The sequence below is a fragment of the Megascapheus bottae genome, chromosome 34 (assembly GCF_031878675.1).
Source record: "Megascapheus bottae isolate mThoBot1 chromosome 34, mThoBot2.hap1, whole genome shotgun sequence".
NCBI lineage: Eukaryota > Metazoa > Chordata > Mammalia > Rodentia > Geomyidae > Megascapheus > Megascapheus bottae.
In genome coordinates, this window is record NC_143542.1 from 5,055,504 (window position 1) to 5,074,797 (window position 19,294).

Consider the following 19,294-nt stretch of genomic DNA (forward strand, 5'->3'; position numbering starts at 1 on the left):
GACTTGGTCCTCTGCCACTGCACTGTGGAGAGGGTGGGGAGGCCAGCACAGGGCGGCTGGTGCAGCGAGTGTGACTGGGACCAAAGCCACAGAGCACGGGTGGCTCACACCTGCACCCTGGCTACTCAGGAGGCTGAGATCTGAGGATCCTGGTTCAAAGCCAGCCCAGGCAGGGAAGTCTGGGAGGGTATTAATCTCCAGTTAACCACCAGAAAACCAGAAGTGGCACTGTGTCCCTAAGTGGTAGAGTGCTAGCCTTAAGCAGAAATACTCAGGGACAGCGCCCAGGCCTTGCCTGAGTTCAAGCCATGGGACTGACCAAAAAACAAACAAAAAAATAAAAATCTGCCTCTGGGAAACGACCCCACTAAGAACTAGCTGATGGCGGGGAGGGTGGCTAGACACGAAGGAAAAGGTCAGCTTGGGATCCAGGAGACTGGTGTGGCTCCCGTGCAGCCATCAGCTTCACACGGCACCCCGCGTCGGGGGCTCTGGGGAGGGAAGAGGGGACCAGCCAAAGATGGAGCCCCAAGATGGCGCTGAGGGGAGAAAGTGAAGGCAGTGGAGGGTGGGGACCCGGGCGCTCACTGCCACTCCACCGCGCCCCACGACGGCCCGGGGGGGGGGGTGGCGTGGGGGGGGGCTGCATATCTGCTCGTGTTGTGGATTCTGGTGCTGTGGGGGGTGCAGGCGGAGGGCACCCGGGCCGTGGGGGGGGGCCCTGTGGCGCAGGGAATGGGGGAAGGCCTGAGGCCAGGCCTCCTGAGTCCACTCGGGATCCATTTTCATCTCTTACCCGGTGTCTGGACTTGGACCCTGCTGGGGCCACCAGTGCCTCTGTGAGCAACACCCTGAGAAACTCAAGGGCCCCCTCAGACCCAGGCCTCTGCCTCCTCCACCTCCACTCTGCCCACCACCGCCAGGCACCACTCTGAGCTAGCGAGCGCCCCGGGGGTCCCTTCCCGGCCACTGCAGCCCGCAGCTCGGCCCCCTCTCCAGAGAAGCCAGGCCTGGTGCCTCCCATGCCTACCCTTCTGCCCTCCACTGGCCGCCACTCCCAGCCCCCGCTCTCGGGGCCCTCGGGGCTCTTCAGGCAGGGTCTCCTGTCTCTGCCTCCTGAGTTAGCTGGCAGGTGGCACCACACCCAGCTCATTAGCTGAGATCAAGTCTCACTGACCTCCCCCCAGGCTGGCCTCGAACCTCTGTCCTCCCGATCTCAGTGTCCTAGGCGTCAATTCACCCTCTGTTCCCTCAGTGCCGGCTCACACCCCTGATTTCCCCCGTGCCTGCTGCCAGCTCTTCTTGACCCCTCCCTCCAAGTCTGTGGTCCCCAGTCCAATCCCCACCTCTCCCCCGACGTCCACCAGCGCCAAGCCAAGCTGCTGCCCGCCCCTCCCTATCTTAAGGTCCAGGATGGCGTGCCGGCCTCCTCTCCAGGCTCCCTACCGTGGAGCCTCTCCTTTGAGTCCACTGCCTTGCCCAGACCAGGATCCCCACGTCCGATAATGAGCCCCGGGGCAGGCCCACAAGTCAAGAGTTATTCTGGAAGGTTCTAGAACATTCCACTCCAGGACCATCCTGGACACCATGTGGCCGCACAGAGATGTCGCCCCAATTCCTAAGTGTGGGTGTCCCCCCTCCTGTGGGGGACATGGCCTGGAGCCCCCCTGCCTCCCACCACCCCAGTGTGTAGCTCAGGCCATCCCAGGACTAGGAGAGGGGTCTGCTGGACAGGGCGTGGGCCCCCAGGGCCTTTGCATGTGGCGGATCTGTCCTCCATGCAGGGGAGTGTGCATCCACGCCAGCATCCCCTCCCTCCCCTCCATCCACGGGGTAGGGTGGGGCTGGTGTTGGGAGCAGAAGTGAGGTCCCCACGGCCCTCACCTGGGCCCCCACCAGCCTGGGAAGCCCACAGAGGGTCAGGGGCAGTGCCCACCCTGCACACAGAGTGCCAGGATCGGAGTGGGACCCCCCTCAGCCCGGACCCCCACAGTGCCGGCCCCCTGAGCCGAGGTTGTGGCATTGGGCTCTGGCGGGGGGCGGGGGGGTCTCCTCATTGGGGTGGCTAGGGCCAAACCCTGGCCGAGCCCTGCCCTGAGATCCACCGCAGCTCAGTCCCCACCTACCCGTGGGGTTCAGTAAAGGGGTTCCCCAAAAGTCTCAGGAATGACTGGAGACTGGCATGAGAGGTCTGGGGGCCCCAGTTCCTCATCCTCACCCTCAGGCTGGCCCATGCCCCTCCAGGCCCTGGGCCCTGGGCAGCCAGGCCAGGCCGGGAGGGGAGGGTCTCTCCTGCCACATGGCCGCGGGCGCCTTGTGCGTTTCTGAGGACATGGCGCCCCCTGGTGGAGGACCAGAGAGGGTGGTCTGCAGCCCAGGGCCACACAGCGTGGCAGAAGCAGGGCACGGGCTGGGGGAGTCCACAGGCTTCCCCCACGCGGGGCAAGAACTCTCCTGCCAGAATGAGTGTGGATGTGCTTAATTTCAACGACAGCCCGTGGCTGCCGGGCAGGGGGACCTGGGAGACCAGAGCCTCCCCCCACACACTGGTGCCGGAGCCCATGGCAGGGGTGCCCTGCGGGGCAGGGGTGAGGTGTCAGCCCCAGCCGTGGGGCCGGCCATGTACCCACCCGGCCCTTCCCAGCCTCGGCTCCCCGGCTCCCCGCAACCAGGCCCCCAGGGTCTGAGGCCAGCACTGGGCACAGACCCCTGCATCCCCTCCTCCCTCACCCACGTGGTCCTGGGTCCCCCACCCCCACCCCGCGCCCCATTCTCCCCCCCTCCCCGTCCCAGCTCCCGGGCCCCTCTGATGTCCGCCTCTCCCTCCTGCTGCAGGTCGCTGTGCAGAGCTACAGACTCAGGCTGCAGAGGCCACGGCCACAGCCGCGGGGCAGAGAGAACTGATCACCCGCCTGGAGCAAGACCTCAGCACCCTGCAGTCCATCCGGAGGCCAGATGCCGAGGTGAACACCACGCCGGAAGCACCCCGTTGGCCCCTCTCCCATCCCAGACCCTCCGTGGCCCGCAGCCCACCCAGCCAGGGATGGGCCTGGGGCCCGGGGCCTGGCTTTGAGCCTCTGCCCACCGCCAGGGCCCCAGGGCCCTGTCACCCACCTCTCTGTTGTGTCTGTTTATGGTGTGTGTGCCTGTGTGCACACACGTGATGCACACCATTCCTGGGACTGAGCATGTGGCCTGGACATGGTCCCTTAGCTTTTTTTTTTTTTTTTGGCCAGTCCTGGGCTTGAGCTCAGGGCCTGAGCACTGTCCTTGAGCTTTCTCAAGGCTAGAGCTCTGCCACTTGAGCCTCAGCACCACTTCCAGCTTTTTCTGTGTATGTGGTACCGAGGAATTGAACCCTGGTCTTCGTGCATGCTAGGCAAGCACTCTACCACTAGGCCACACCCGGCTCAGGGTCAGTGCTCCACTCCTGGCTTTTATGTTTAAAGGTTAGTTGGAGGTCACAGTCTCCGAGCCTTACTGCTGGGCTGGCTTTGAGCCGTGATCCTCAGGTCTCAGCCACCATGTGGGCTTGCATCCGGGCCTTTCCTCTTTCCCACAGGGAGCAGCTGAGCAAGGCCTGGAGAAGATTCTGGAGCCCATTAAGGAGACCACCCTGTTCTATGGTGAGGCAGTGCTGCCCCCACCACAACGGGGTGGGGGGGGTGCAGGCTGACAGCCCAGACCCCCAAAGAACACAGCACGCCCCCAAACAAGGACGAGGCCCTCACGCAGCAATGCAGCCTTCGGGGCACAGGGCCCCCCGTCCCCCAGCCCCCGCTGTGGCCTCAGCACCGGTGGGGACCGGTTTCCGGCTGCTGCAGAGACAAATGAGTGGGGGGGGGGACTCCCCAGCTCCCACAGTGACGGACATGCTGTCAGGGATACAGGGAGGCCGCCCTGGGGCTCCGGGCTCCAACAGGAGACAGGGGAGCAGGGGCCCCACACGCCTGGCCTTGGGGAGCAGGGGAAGCGGAGTCTCCCCCCCCTCCCCCCCCCCCCCCCGTGCCTCCTCACCAAGCAGCAGCCCGGCCCCCGAGGCCATGTTCAGCTGTGGCTGTGCCCCTGGCCCCAAGCCGCCCTCCACTGCCTCCTAGGAGCCTCTGCCTCAGCCAGCGCCCTCCCCGAGGGCCACGTGGACTCCCTGCTGTCCATTATCTCCAGCCAGAGGGAGCGCTTCCGAGCCCGGAACCAGGAGCTGGAGGCCGTGAGTCCCTGTCCCCACAGGGTCCCCTCGGGCACAGGGCCGGGAAGACAGGCTTGTCACCAGCCCCTCCTCCTCCACAGCGGGATTAGGTTTGCTCTGGGCACTCAGGGAGGGCTTCCTGGAGGAGTCTTGAAAAAAGCACGAGGTGCTCAAGGTGGACTCTCCATCCAAAATTGCAGGAGGGAGGCACAGGACAGACAGGCGGGCGCTGAGCTGGGCCCGCGCCCTGGGTTTTAAGCAGGGTAGTGAAGTCACAAAAGGAAAGAGGAAGACAAGTCCCCCCCACAGCCGGTCCAAGACAGAGGCTGCAGGAAGACTGTCAGAAGGACATCCATGCTCCAAGAAAATGCCTGAACTGGGGGCGGGGGGGGGGGAAGCACGATGGGAATGGCTCCAGGTGACATCCAGGGACCCCATGGAATCTGCAACAAGGAGTCTAAAGAATCTGCTGGCTGCTGTGACTCATACCTGTCATCCCAGCTTCTCAGGTTGAGTTCTGGGATCAGGGTTCACAGCCAGCCTGGGCAGGAATGTCTATGTGACTCTTATCTCTAGTGAAAATCAGAAGTAGGACTTGTGGCTCAAGTAAAGCACAGCCTTGAGCACAAGAGCCAAGGAGAGCACAGCGTCCCAGGTTCAGGATACAGTACCAGCACCCAGCACACCAACAAGCCCACCTGGCCAGCACAGGCTGGCATGGCGAGGTGCCTCCCTAGAGGCCTTGCAGGCCCACGGTGACAGCCACAGTGCCAGCGGGAGGGATGTGATCCCAGACCGGGTGGCACAGGAAGTGGGCGTCACGAGATCCAGGAGGGGGCAAAGGAGACATGACCAGGTGATGTCCAGACACGAGGGCAGGGCCAGGCTGTCCTGTGGAGTGTGAAGTCCCTGCCTGGCCCCGAGGTCGCAGGCCCCCTCATCCCATAGAGCCAATCAGGGACCCCAGAATGGATTCATTCCCCAAGGGAGGAAAGCAGGGAGGACCCGGTCAGATTTTGAGTGTTTTTGCTCATGGCTGACCCTCTGCCACTGGCGCCAAGCTCCACCTCTGGCCCTTTTGGTGGTTAACTGGAGAGAAGTCTCATGGACTCTCCTGCCCTAATTGGCTTGGAACCAAAATCCTCTGATCTCAGCCTCCTGAGCAGCTGAAATGACACGTGTGAGCTATGTCCCATCCTTCTTATGGATCACAGGACAGAGCTGGGTGTGGGAGCCCCCAGTGACATGTCATGTGCTCTTGCTCAGACCCCACCTTCCGCTCAGGCTCCGCCTCTCACTCAGACCCCGCCCTCCTGCTCAGGCCCCTCCCCTCTCAGGCCCTGCCCTGAGCTTGTACCCCTCCCCTCCCTAGCATGGCAGAGTGGGGGGCCATATACCCAGTGTGTAGCCTTTGGAAAATGACACCCGTAAATACACAGACAACCCAAGTGTGACCTGTGTCTGCAGCGTGGCTTGGGAGGGGACAGGAAGGGACCTCCCTGAGGGGGCAGCTGAGAGCTCCAGATCAGGATGAGGCTGGCACTGAGGGGGGGGTGGCGCCCAGCCAACATGGAGCCGCCATCGCCCCCACCGCCCTCCAGGAGAGCCGCCTGGCCCAGCACACTATCCACGCGCTGCAGAGCGAGCTGGACAGCCTGCGTGCAGACAACGTCAAGCTCTTCGAGAAGATCAAGTTCCTGCAGAGCTATCCTGGCCGGGTAAGCAAGCGGGGGCCTCGGCGGGGGTGGGGGGAACCCTCGATTCGCACAGTCTCCCCACTCCTTTAGCTCAGGAGGATCCTGGAGGAGCTTGGTCCCAGAGCCGGCAAGGTACAAGTCAGGGGAGACAGAGCGCAGCCTGCAAGCTCGACACTGTCTCTGAGAATGGGGTGACTCACCAGGCAGCCCCAAGAACCAAGAATTTAACCCCAAGAGGTGCTGAATGTTGATGCACTTGTATTTTAAACATATTTTGAAAGCACCCGTGGCTCACGCCTGTAATCCTAGCTAGTGGGAGGCTAATACTGGGAGGAGCAGAGTTTGAGGCCAGCGCTGATGTACGTGAGAGACCCCTGCTCAGCCAGTGGCTTGGTGTGGTGGCATCTCGTCCCCCTAGCCATGTGTGAGACTAAGATTGAGAGGATCGGAGTTCCAAGACAGCCCAGGAAGACAGGTCTGCAAAACTCCCATCTCAACAGACCAAGCTGGGCGGGCGGGGTGCGCCTGTCACCCGGCCGTGGTGGAAGAAGCTTTGAGAAACGAGCTAAAGGGCAAGCTAGAAGGATGGCTCCGTGGTAGAGTAGGGCCCTGTGTTCAAAGCGAGTACCACCAAGACAGAAACCCAACAGCTGGGGGAGAGGGGTCATCTATAGTTCTAGCCCCCCAGGAGGCCCAGGTAGGAGGATCAATGTCAAGGCTGGCCTTGAGCAAAAGCGCAAGACTTCAGCCAGAAAAATAACTAAAGCAACGCAGGCTGCGGGGACTCGCCTGTCATCCCAGCTACTCCAGAGCTGAAATCTCAGGAGCACAGTCCAAAGTTGGCCAGACCAGGAATGTCTGAGATACTCTTATTTTCCATTCAACCAGCAAAATATCAGACGTGGAGCTGGGGTTCAAGCACTAAAGCACCATCCTTGTTCAAACAAAGCTCAGGGACAGCTCCCAGGCTCTGAGTTCAAGCCCTGGGACCAGCACCAAAAATAAATAAGTAAACAACTAAATAAATCCCAACGAAGCCGAATGGGGCTCATACTCCAAAGCCAATCAGAGCAGGACACAGAAACTCGCCCAGTGGGCGACAAAGGAGCTGACAGTCAGGGCGGACCCCAGGCCAAACTATGGGGTACCAGCACCCCATTTCCAACCATCCAAGCTGGAGCCATCCTAGGGCCGCCAGAGGGCGCCAGGACCCTGCCAGCCTGTTGGTCTGGACCATGAGCAGCTGACCTGCCCTCCTCCCTGGGGGACTGGCCTGGCACCACTCGCCCCTCTCCCCAGAGCCCGCTCTAAACTCTCCATGCCCTGGGGCACATGCTCATGAGCCCAGCTGCCCAGGCAATGTGAACCCAGGAGTTCAGCTCCATTTCCATTTCTTTCTTCAGAAAAACAAAACCCAAACTCACCTGCAAGCAAGTGCCAACCTAGCTATCTTGTCCCTTCTTGCTTTTTATTTATTTATTTTGTTTTTGTTTGGTTGGTTTTCCCAGTCCTGGGCCTTGAACTCAGGCCCTGAGCACTGTCCTTGGCCTTTCCCAAGGCTAGAGCTCTACCATTTGAGCCACAGCACCACTTCCAGCTTTTTTTCTATATAGGTGGTACTGAGGAATCGAACCCGGGTCTTCATGCATGCTAGGCAAGCACCATACCATTAGGCCACGCTCCCAGCCTCATCTTTTAATTTTTTAGCACCAGGATTTACACCCAGGCCCTTGAGAAGCTCGTTACGGTAGACGCTGTACAAGTGGGGCCAGGCCCCCCCAGCCCTTGGGGCTTGAACTCAGGAGCTCGAGCTCTTTCATTCAAGGCTGGCGCTCTGCCACGTTGAGCCACAGCTCCCCTTCCAGTTTTCTGGTGGCTAACTGGAGTGAGAGTCTCGCAGACTTTCCCGGGACCCTCAGATCTCCGCCTCCTGAGTAGCTAGGATTACAGGTGGGAGCCACCAGCGCACGGCGTTTTCTTTTCCAGACAGGATCTCGGGTCTTGGCCTCCTGCCAGCCTTGCACTGTGACCCTGCCACCTCCCCGTCCTGCGTGGCTGCGGGTCTGAACTTCCACACCAGGCTTGCTTCTTGAGTTGGGGAGTCTCAGCAGCTGTGCTCGCAGTCTTCACCCAGCCCTTCTCCTCGGGTCTCTGTGGGCATCCAGCCTGGGTGGTTGTGTGGCCGGAGCTGAGAATGCTCCAGCACCCCGTGGAGAGGAAGCTGGGGCCGGGCCAGGCTGGTGCTGACCCCTGGGCGTCGCGTGACTGGTGACTGTCTTCTTCCGCCACGCAGGGCGCCGGCAGCGACGACACAGAGCTGCGGTACTCGTCCCAGTACGAGGAGCGCCTGGACCCCTTCTCCTCCTTCAGCAAGCGGGTGTGTGAGCACACCCAGCCCCGCCCCCAGCCTCACACATGGCCTCCTCTGTGGAGGGGGTGCCACCGTGAACCCCGCAAGCTGGAGCGACCTAGGGGCCCACTCCCTCCTCCCTGTACCTTCCCACCCTGTCCATGCACAACTTTCCCCCAGAGGGGCTCACCGGAGAGAGGGCCCTGTGCCCCCAGGTTCTGTGGGCGGGGTAGGGACCCCTCTGCACCCCAGGCCCTCTCAGGCCTCCACTGTGCCCCCCACAGGAGCGGCAGAGGAAGTACCTAAGCCTCAGTCCCTGGGACAAGGCCACCCTCGGCATGGTGAGTGCCAGCCCAAGCCCCTGTCTCCCCAACCCCGTCCTGAAGACGCCCCAAAGACGGCGGACTTGCTGTGAGCAGACCGGCCATGGTGGTGCACGTATATAATCCCAGAGGCTGGAGAATCAGTCAAGACCAGCCTAGACCATCGCAAAAAGAACCCCCCAAGCAAAAGCAACTGGGGATGATTCAGGTGCCCCAGTCGTCCCCCCCCGACCCCCAGACAGGATCCTCCATGCTGGCCAGGTGCCCGGCTGTCCCTCTCCCCGCTGCCTCTTCCTCGGGAGCTGAGGTGGCCCTGGCCCATCCACCACCCTCATTTGCTCCCCAGGGACGGCTGGTTCTCTCCAACAAGATGGCACGCACCATCGGCTTCTTCTACACTCTCTTCCTGCACTGCCTCGTCTTCCTGGTGAGGGTCAGACAACAGCTGGGGCCCAGATGTCACCAAACCACCACACACGGGGAGAGCAGGGAACCATGCCCTCAGCTCCCGCTACTCCCATCCCCTTCTAGAGCCTCTGGCTCTGGAGAGGGGGTCTGGGTGGCCGCCCCTGGTGAAAGGAAAGGTTGAGGGGGTGCCTAGGCGGGGAGGGGGCTGGTCCACGAGAGGTGACACCAGGAGCACAGGGGACTGGATGGATGCAGGGACTGACACTGCAGCCCGTGAAGCCTCCACATCCTCTGGGTGGCAGGAGAGAGGTGGGCTGCTGGCACGGGAGGCTCCCGCCTGAGGGATGGACACGGAGCCCTCCTGTCCCCAGAGCCAGGCCCAGGGTCTCCGGGTCTCACCATGCTGTCCCCTTCCCGGCTAGGTGCTGTACAAGCTGGCCTGGAGTGAGAGCGTTGAGAGAGATTGTGCAGCCACCTGCGCCAAGAAGTAAGCATTCCCCATTCCCCGGGGGGCTCCCCACACCCCCAAACCCGGCCCCTGGGGGCTCCCGCCACTAGGTCCCTGCTGTGACTGCCCCGCCCCCTCCGGCCCCCTCCTGCCGCCCCGCCCCACAGGCCTCAGGCTCCTGACCCTCACCCACATGTTGTGTTTCATGCTCCTTCCTGTTCCCAGGTTCGCAGACCACCTGCACAAGTTCCATGAGAGTGACAAGGGGGCAGCTGGTGACCTGTGGCAGTGACCTCAGGACCTCTGACAGCCGTGCCCCCCCCACACCCCGCTCGCTTAGCTGCTTCTGATCACTTAGCTTTCCCCAAAGACCCTGACCCCTGGGGGACCCCCTCAGCCTCAGCCCAGCAGGGCCCACGTCCACTTGGCCCTCTTGAAACATCAGGCCCCCAGTGGCCAGACAAGGGGGGGGCCTCCTGAGTCCAGCCCAGCCCTCCCACCCCGGCAGCACAGGTCAGCAGTCACCCTTGCACGCCACATCCATGTGGCCGTGGCTAGTGGTCTCAATGCCAGGCCTCAATGCGCCTGCGCTCTGCCCCACCGTCTCCTGAACACCCTGCTTGTAACCTTGTAATCGTGTAACCGGGACATAGGTCACATTTAACCCCACCGAGGAAGCCCAGAGGGTCGGGAAAGTCCCCCCCCCCCCCCCCCCGCCGCAGGATTGCTGCTTGCTTTTTTGGTGAAGTATTCTGGGCCCTAGTTGAGGAAGTGCCACCCCCTCCCCGGGCCCCCTATTTCCGGGCTTCTTGGACTCTGGGACCCCGAGAAGCCCTAGCCTGTCACAACTGGCCACAGCTGCCCCCGTGGGGCCGCAGCTCCGGGCCCTGGGACCTAAGTTAGATTTGCACTTGTGCGTGCCGCTTTGCTTTGCATGCTTGGAATAAACTAAACCATAGTTGCAGCTGTGTTGGTGGCATCTTGTGTTCTGACTCCTTAGCCCAGGGACACTGAGGGTTCAAGAGGCCAGGGGCACCTCTGGCTGTCCCCCAGGGGCTGCACCAGGCCCCTGTCCTCAAGAATTCCCTGAGCAGGGCAACGCTCATCTCCAGTTAACCAGAAAAAGCTGAAAGTGGGTCTGTGGTTCAAGTGGAAGGACCCCAGGCTCCAGTGGAAAAAAAAAACAAAAACCTTAAAGGGAAATGCAGCCTGTCATTGAGAAGCCACCAAGGCGGTGGGGGAGACTGCAGCATGCAGCTGAGCCCCCAGGGACCCCCTGCTTCCCTTTATGTTCTTGCCTCCATGAGCATCTGAGTTGTGTCGCTTCCCCTTGGGGCCCGCTTGCCAGGCAAACAGGAGCCTGGAGCCACCAGGGCCCATGTGCCAGCCTTGAACCCCTGGGGCCACAGCTCCAGGCTACCTCATCCCCAATCCAGCCCCCCTCAGATAAAACGGGACACCTCGAGGACTGCAGCCATTCCTGTCAGGATTAGCTCTGAGTATCAGGGCTTCTGAATCTGTCTTTGGGGGGTCCTCCCTTCACTCCTCAGAGCCTCCTGGGCTCAGGGACCTGGAATGAACCTGCTCTTGGCCAATCACCCAGTGCCCCCACCTGGCATCAGTTCCTCCTGTGGTCAGTCTCTAGGGAGGGTGCCCCTCCTCACTTCCTCCTCCTATCCTGCCCTGGCCTCTCCTCCCAGAACCCTCTCAGGCCACCTGACAGCCCACCAGCAAGCCCAGACCACGATCCAGAACCAGGTTAGACCCATGCAGGCCTGGCTGCCCACTGCCAGGGACAGACGGTCCTCGCTTCCTTCCTCCAGGCAGCCAGCTTCCCCCAGCGCCTCCCCTCCTTCCCCTGCCTCATTCATGGGTGTCCTGGTTCCCAGCCAGTTGCTCCCATGGCTGAGGGCTGGTCGATGGCTGGACTGGCGCCTAAGCTTTCATTAAGTTTTTGCTGGCTAGGTCTTGTGAGGGGCAGCTGGCATGTGGTGACAGGGAAGGGGCGGGGCAGGACCTGGCTACCTTCACTGTCCCTATGGAAGGCAGTGCCAAGGCCAGCAGGGGAGGGGTCCGGCTGTCTCCTCACTGCCAGAGGCATGGTACGCCCCTGCCCACTCAGCTAAGAAAAAGCTGTGAGTGGCTTTGGTCCTGCAGGTTGGGGGGGGATGGGGGAGGAAGTCTCAGGGGGGTGGAGTGACCAGAGCAGAGCACAGAATGGGGGCCTGGGGGCCTGGGGCCTGGGGTGGGCAGGAGAGGCTCCGGATGGTGACAGCCAGTCCAGGATCGCCGGGCACCGCCTTCTGCACCTCTGGAGCCTTCTGGTCTCTGGGGTTCCGCCAACCTCTTCTAGGCCTGCAGGGACCCCGATCCCAGGGCCCATGGGGGGGCAGGAGTGAGGAAGGGGGTCGGGAGGGCCCCTCGGGTGGCTCTGATGCCGCCCCAGGCATCCCCGTTCCCTAGGGGCGAGGCTGGGAGGGCCTGAGAGGGAGAGGGGGGCGCTGACTTCCTCGAGCCCAGGGTCCCATGGCGGGACTGGGGTCACCGAGGGGCGCCGGGGGGGGGTGATCCGCCACCGCAGGGCCCCCGAGCCGTCTCGGGCGCCAGGCCGGGCGGGTGGGCTCCGGACACGGGGCCCAGGGACACACGGCTCCGGGCTCCGGGCTGGCTCTCAATCCCTTAGCGCCGGGGCCCCGCGATCTCCCACGCGGGGAGCAGGGAGGCGGCGAAACCCCGGCGAGGGGACTTCGCGGGGCGGGGCGGGAGGACGCCGCGTGGGCGTGGCCGGAGGGCGTCTGGTGGGCGTGGCCCCCGGCGCGGCGCCCGGCCCCCGGCGGGGCAGCGAGGGGGCGGGGCCCGCGGAGCGCGTCGAGGGGCGGGGCCGGCGGTGGGCGGCGCCTGGAGGCGCGCGTAGGGGGGCGGGGCCGGAGGCGCGCGCGAGCGGGGCGCGCACTGCGCGGGGCCCGGGTCGGAGCGCGCGGGACTCGGCCGCCCGCTCGGGGAGGCGCGCGGGGGGATCGCGCCGGCCCCGCCGGGAGCGCACACACCATCGAGGCTGAGGAGCCCGGCAAGGAGGCGCCGCCGACGCCGTCGCCCGCTCTCGCCTGGAGGAAGCCCAGCCAGCCGTGAGCCATGAGCCCCCGGGCCCCGCGAGCCCGGCCGCGGTCCGGGCAGCGCTCTCCCGGCGCCCCGGCCCGGGCGGCCGCAGCTGCGCGCCTGTAGGTACGGCCTGCCGGTCCCCGGCCCCCGGCCCCGGGCCCCCCGAGGGCCAGTGCGCACCGCCGCCCCGGAGCGCGGCCGCACGCGCGGGCCGCGCTGTGGTCTTTGTGTGCACGGGTGGGAGCGGGCGCGCGGCGGAGGGGCCTCGCGGGGCGCCGGACCCCGGCCCTCGGCCCGGGCGGACGGGCGGCGGGCGGGCTCGGCTGGCCCCGGGGGAGGGCGCGGGCGGCCGGGGGCTTGGGCGAGGGCCTCGGGGCCGGGGTCTCCCGGCCGCCACGCCCTCCGAGGCCGCAGCCCCGCCCCGCCCACCCGAGCTCTCGGGCGGCCCCGGGTCCGGCGGAGGATCGCCCGGGGCGTCTTGAAGAAGGGGCGGTTCCTACCCTCCATTCAGGCCCTCGGGCCTCGCCATGGATGAATCTGCGGGGCGGCGCGGCCCGAACCCTCCGCTCCTCGGCCGGGCGGGGGCCGGGCCTCCCCTCCTCTCCCTCCCCTCCTCTCCCTCCCCTCCCCCTCCCCGGCTGCCCCGGAAGCGGGGTCTGAGCTGGGAAGTCTGCTGTCACGGGGGTGGGGAGTTGAGGGAGGTGCGGGGTCCTCGGAGCGCCCAGGGACTTGAGTAACTCAGGCTGGGCATTCAGCCTGGCGACCCCCTCCTCTGTTCCCACGGTGTCCCCCCTGCTCGGTGACCGCCCAGCGTCGCCTCCAACCCAGGTGGTCAGGGCTTGGGGCCATGGTTCCATCAGGAGGCCCCTGTACTGCCTGCGCATGTCCCCCCTCCTGGCCTCCCTCTTATGGGGGAACCGGTATGGAAAGTGACTTTAGGACAGGTCGTTCCCCACCACTGTTAAGCTGCTGGGGTCCAGCTCTTGGGGGATCTTGGAGGCAGTTTGCCATCAGCTGCTTCTTCCTCCTGATCTCCTTTGTGTGCGCACGTGTGTGTGTGTGTGTGTGTGTGTGTACTGAAGGCTTGAACTCAGGGTCTTTCCGGGCTTTTTTCCATTTGCAGATAGTGCTCTATCACATGAGCCATGCCTCCAGCCCAGCATTTTGCTGGCTAATTAGAGATAGAGTCTCAGACTTTTCTGTTCAGTCTGGCTTTGAACCCTGATCCTCAGATCTCAGCCTCTTGAATAGCTATGCATGAGCCACCAATGTTTCATTTCCTCCTTTTATTTATTTAAAAATGTCAAGGACAGAGTCTGACTAAGAAGCCCAGGCTGGCCTAAAGGTCTTGTGCTGGAATCATAGGTGTGGCTCACACATCAGACCTCTACTCCCAGCCTCCAGGACCCCCTCCTCCCTCAGTGTGTGATGGAGTCACAGCTGAGGAGGCCAACTGTTGACAGGTAGCCAAGGGTTCATGCCTACACTTTTCTTGTTCTTATTGTGAAAATTTCACCTCAGATTTCCAAAGCCCTCTTCCCTAGTTAAAGAGGATTTCCAACAGCTTCCGGCTTGGCTTTCCTTTGGGGGTGGGGAATTGGGCCCCATTTTCCCAGTAGGCCTGTGGGTTGTTGCTAACCTGAAAGAGGTGAGATGACGCCTGCAAAGTCACTGGTCCCACGAGCCCCATCTCTCAGACCCTGGGGACAGAAGCCTGGCCAACACCTTGCCGGGTCTGCCCAGCCTGGGAAGGGAGGTCTCAGAGGCCGGCCTCCCCTCCCAGCCCTGGTGTCCATGGAAAGCCACGTGGTGGCCAGGGTTGTGGCACCGGTGGGAGGCTCTCCCCATTGCCCTTAGTTCAGTTTCTCTGGCCCTCTGGCCCCCAAGGATGGCAGGTGTGACCTCAACACAAGGTCACGGCCCACACCTGCTGGTGAAGAGTGTGTGGGGGGGAGGCAGTGTCAGCTGACTCTCCCGCATTCTCCAGATGCTTGAGGCCTCTGAGGATAGGGGGTACTTGGAGTCCAAGTGGACAGAAGCCACAGTCATAAGGTGTTATGGAGGGGCAGGGCAGACACTAGGCAGCGCAATGGGTGTTCCAATGGTCTCTGTAAGCCTCGCATGCTGGCTACTGGAGCAACAAACGAAGTGATGCCAGGCCAGGGTGCTGATTTGTACAAATAAAAGCCCAGGGGATGAATCTTCCATAGCGTGTACAGGTGGCTCCATGGAGGCCGCTGGAGTCTCAGTTGCCTGTGTGTCATGAGAGAGCCAGAAGGCTAGGGAATCGTGTGGAGAGAGGAGAGGAGCACCCTGTAAATTTGGGGGCAAGGACAAGGTCCAAGTGAGGACCCTGTCACTGGGGGAGAGGGAGGAGCCAAGATGCTCAAGCTGAGAAGAAGGTGCCTCCTTTTGCAGCCCCAGAAGGGCAGGGTGGGGGTTGGAGAGAAGCTAGAACCAGCCCAGCCTTCTCTCCACCCAGTGTCTACCACTGGGTGTCCATGAAGGAGGACGGGCCTTCTCAAGACCCCTGGTGTGGCTCGTAGTTCTGACCCCCAGGCCCATTTATCTGGCCCCATACTTCCTGCAGGTCCCAGCTTGTGGGTTCCTTGGTGCCCCACCCTCTCAGATTTCTCCCTGCTTTGGGAAAGAGTACCCCCAACCCCACCCCCACTGTGTCCTCAGAGGGTGTCTCCCGAGAACAGGTGTGTGTGGGGAGGTAGTATGTGCTATAGGAAGGGACAAGGTGGGGTGGCTCTGTGGCCCTTCTGCCCTAGGCTCTGTGCTGAACTGCAGCAGGCACCCCGTGTGATTCCAGTGAATGGGCTGGCTACCTCTCGCCAGAATCTACTACAGTGAGTGCTTGCTTTTTTTTTTTTTTACCAGTCCTGGGCTTGAGCTCAGGGCCTGAGCACTGTCCTTGGACTTTCTCAAGGCTAGAGCTCTACCACTTGAGTCACAGCATCACTTCTGGCTTTTTTCTATGGATGTGGTACTAAGGAATTGAACCCCGGACTTTGTGCATGCTAGGCAAGCACTCTACCACTAGACCATGCTCCCAGCCCCAGTGAATGCTTTCTTACAGGGAAGATGGGACAGGACAGAGATTGGAAAAGGGGCCATGAACCAATTAGATGTGGGCTCCTGAGACTGACCTGGGGTCACACTGGAGGCCATATTGGTAGGAAGTGGAGAGGTGTCCTCTGCCCGGAGCAGCTGGTGAGAAAGAGGTGAATGCAAGTGAGAAACCAGATGCTTAGGCTTCCAAGCCCCTGTGGAATTCTAGGACTGCAGGCTGATCTCCTCCTCCATCAGAACAGATGGGAAACTGAGGCCCCCGGAGGCCGAAGGGTCACTCAGCTGAGGAGCTGGGGCTCAAATGAAGACCATCTGGCTCTAGACTTCAGCTTTGTGAGTGTGTGTGTGCGCGCACACACACACACACACACACACACACACACACACACATATGCTGGTACTAGGGTGCTGTCCCTGAGCTCTTTCATTCAAGGCTAGTGTTCTACCATTTGAGACCCACAGCTTCCCTGTCTGACTTGAATCTTGATTCTTGGATTTCAGCTTTTACAACTTCCCAGTGTGTCAAATGAGTTTGTAACTGGGCTTGCAGTCCCTGGGCTCCAGAAACAGCAGAGCTTGTAGAGGAGAACCCTACACATACACACACACAATGCTGGGAAAGACCAAGACCGCCCAATCCCCAGCCCCACCTCAGCCATGTAAGTGCAGGGCCCTAGAACTTCTAATCTACCTGTCCCCTGTCACCAGAGTGCCTCCCTCCCACCCCCATTCTACAGCAGAGCCCCAGTCAAGGACCTTTGGTCCCTGCAATCTGCAGGACTGAAATCTGTCCTGAGGCAAAGTCAGGAGAACCACAATTCCAGACCGGCCTGGGCTAGCTTATAACCAGACCCCATCTGGAAGAAAGCAGGAGAGGGAAAGTCCCAGAAGCTCTGCCTCTCCACCCTTTCTGCCTCTCAGGATAAGAACAGATCCCCTGTGGGGAAGGATGAGGGATTCTGGATGGGAGGCTGTGGTTCCCAGCTGGCCTTATGGGAACAGGGGCTAGGGACAGGGAGCACTGGGGTACTTGTTAGGGGATAGGCCCACGGGGTGGGGGTGGGGCGGCTCAGAGGGGAGGCTGTGCGCAGGGCAGGAAGGACCTGAGAGTGCATGCATGGGGTCAGGTGCAGACCCCAGGGCCCCTGAAGAAGCGTGGGTGCCACATGCTTAGCCAGCCGGCTGGCGGCTGCAGGGATGGGGGCCAGTGCACGTGCAGAGCGTGCAGGAGGGGGGCAGGGGCCTCGGCGGTTGTGGTTCCGCAGGGCCCCGCCCACAGTGGGCGTGGCCCGCCCGCCCCGCCCCCTCGAGTCATCGCTTGGTTGTATGCTCCTCAATATTTTATGAATGGCCCGGCCTTGGGGTCTGGAACTGTGGGGGCAGGGAGGGTAAAGGCTGGACTTTTTTTTTTTTCCCATTTCCGATTGTCAGGTCTATTTTTACCTCGGAAGCCGGCGCCCCCTTCCCCCTGGGTCTGTGTCTGGCCGGCTAGCCCCAGTGGTCTTTCTGGGGCCCGGCTGAGGGGGGAGGAGGGGCCGAGTGCCATGGGGGGCTGAGCCCTGGAGCACTCTCTTTGTCTCTTGCCCCCTGGTCCCAGTGGGATGACAGCTGGACAGTCTTCAATATCAAAAGAGTCAAGGATCCTACTTCAGAATCCGGGGGCCCCTGCTGGGGCCTGCTGCTCAATGTCTGTCATCCTAGCTACACCAGAGGCTGAGACCTAAGGTTCAAAGGCAGCCCAGGCAGACGAAGCCCTGGAGCGGAGCTGTGTCTCAAGTGGTAGGGTACCAGCCTTGAGTGAAAAAGGCCAACCAGAGTGCAGGTCCTGAGTTCGGATGATGAGCCTGGGTTAAGTTGGAGCCAGAGTCTCCCAGTGGTGACTCACCTGCCTCTTCATCCCCTTTCCTCCCAGGGACCACTGGAGCAGGCCTGAGACAGCACACAAACCAGTGGGTCCAAAATCACAGGGCCCCAGCGGACCCCAGAGGGTCAGTACAGGGAGGGCTCCGGGAAGAAATGGGAGGTGTAGCAGTGGAGTATGAACACTGTAGGACTGGTTGAGAGGAAGGGGTGGGCTTACTTTTCAGATTTTCCCAACAGTGAGGTCAGTGTGACCCCATCCAGCCTACTTCTGGAACCTTCTGTCCTTCTTTCCCACCCTGCAAAAGCACTGGGGCGTGGCTCAAAGGTAGAGCATCTGCTTGCTAAGCACAAGGCCCCGAATTTCATCTTCAGTACTTAAAAAAAAAAAAAATTAATGTTGACCCTCAGACAGAGGGTCCCCAGGGCAGAGCCCTTCCCTGCCTGCGCTCCCTGGATGAACTCTCCAGAGGAAAACAGAGTGGGGAGGGGTGTGCACAGCTGGCTGGGCCTGCTCCCCCAGGGATGCTGGCCACCTAGAGTGACAAGGACAAGGACGGAGTCCCTGGTGACAGACACACTGAGTGTAGCCATCCCAGCGGGGAAGGGGGTTGCCTGGCAACAGAGGAGGAAGCCAGGGGTAAGGAGACAGCAGGAAGCCTGGATCTGTGCAGCCTCAAGAGGGTCTGATGGGGGTGGGGGACATGCCTGCAATCCCAGCACTGGGGAGAATGAAGCAGAAGAGTTCCAGGCCAGCCTGGCTCTAGTGGCTCATGCTGGTAATCTTAGCTACTCAGAAGCTTGAGATCTGAGGCTTAAAGTTCAAAGCCAATCTAGACAGACAAATCTGAGATTAGACTCTCCAATTAACCAGCAAAACATAAATAATAATAATGCTGGGATGGGAATGTGCTGTAGTGGTACAGTCCCTGGGTACCATTCCCCAGCACCACAGAACCAGGAAAAGCCAGAAGTGGTGCTGTGGATCAAGTGGTAGAGTGCCAGCTTTGAGCAAAAATGCAGCTCAGGGGGGACGGGGAGATTGGCCTAGAGGTGGAGGTAAAGTGCTTGCCTAGCATGTACAAAGACCTGGATTCAATTCCTTGGTACCACATATGTAGGAAAAGCCAGAAGTGGGCCAGGAGCGTTGCCTAGTGGTTAAGAGGGGTTGGCTAGCATGCATGAAGCCCTGGGTTCAATTCCTCAGTACCACAGAAGTCCAAGGACAGTGCCCAGACCCCTGAGTTCAAGCCCCAGGACTGGCAAAAAAAAAAAATCCAAAAGTGGAAGTGTAGCTCGAGGTGTAGAGTGCCATTCTTAAGTGAAATAGCTCAGGCACAGCACCCAGGCCCTGGGTTCAAGCCCCCACTACAGGCACAACACATAAAGAGTTCAGCTCCCTGACTGGATGAAGACATTGCTGAGACTGAAGCCCTCTTTAAATGCCAGCATCCAGTGGTGCGTGTGGTCAAGCCGGGACAGAACCACCTGGCTTTGTCACCAGGAAGCTGTGTGTCCGGGGCCATGGCACACCTATGCCATGTCACACGTTCCACTGAGTGCTTGAGGCTCAGTCCCAGACGGATGCACTTCCCTCATGGGACTGGGATCTCGCCCTTGCCCTGTGGAACACACTTCCACCCTAGCAGATACACGGCCTGGGCTGGCAGGCCAGGGTGGTAGCACAGGGGTTCCCGGCCCAGCTGTCTGGAGCTCGTGTTTATCACTGGGCTGTAGGTGGGTGGGTCCAGGCCACGGGGCCAGGGTGGTATTTGGGCAAAATCCAGAGGAGGTGTGGGAAAGCCAGGCCTGAGCAAAGGCCCTGGGCTGGAAATGGATTGGGGA

General features: G+C 61.6%; 1 protein-coding gene across 3 annotated transcripts in view; it reads left to right on the forward strand.

Moving 5' to 3' along the window:
* Positions 1-10,376, forward strand: part of Cux1 (cut like homeobox 1) — a 215,928-nt gene extending 205,552 nt beyond the window's left edge. For all 3 annotated transcript variants that reach the window (XM_090324360.1, XM_090324361.1, XM_090324359.1), the window contains exons 15-23: positions 2,836-2,963; positions 3,563-3,626; positions 4,098-4,207; positions 5,788-5,904; positions 8,177-8,260; positions 8,518-8,574; positions 8,903-8,983; positions 9,387-9,451; positions 9,638-10,376. In XM_090324360.1, coding sequence (XP_090180486.1) covers positions 2,836-2,963; positions 3,563-3,626; positions 4,098-4,207; positions 5,788-5,904; positions 8,177-8,260; positions 8,518-8,574; positions 8,903-8,983; positions 9,387-9,451; positions 9,638-9,704 — 773 coding nt within the window. In that variant the 3' untranslated portion in view covers positions 9,705-10,376. The remainder of the gene's footprint in view (positions 1-2,835; positions 2,964-3,562; positions 3,627-4,097; positions 4,208-5,787; positions 5,905-8,176; positions 8,261-8,517; positions 8,575-8,902; positions 8,984-9,386; positions 9,452-9,637) is intronic.
* The last annotated feature ends 8,918 nt before the right edge of the window (positions 10,377-19,294 follow it).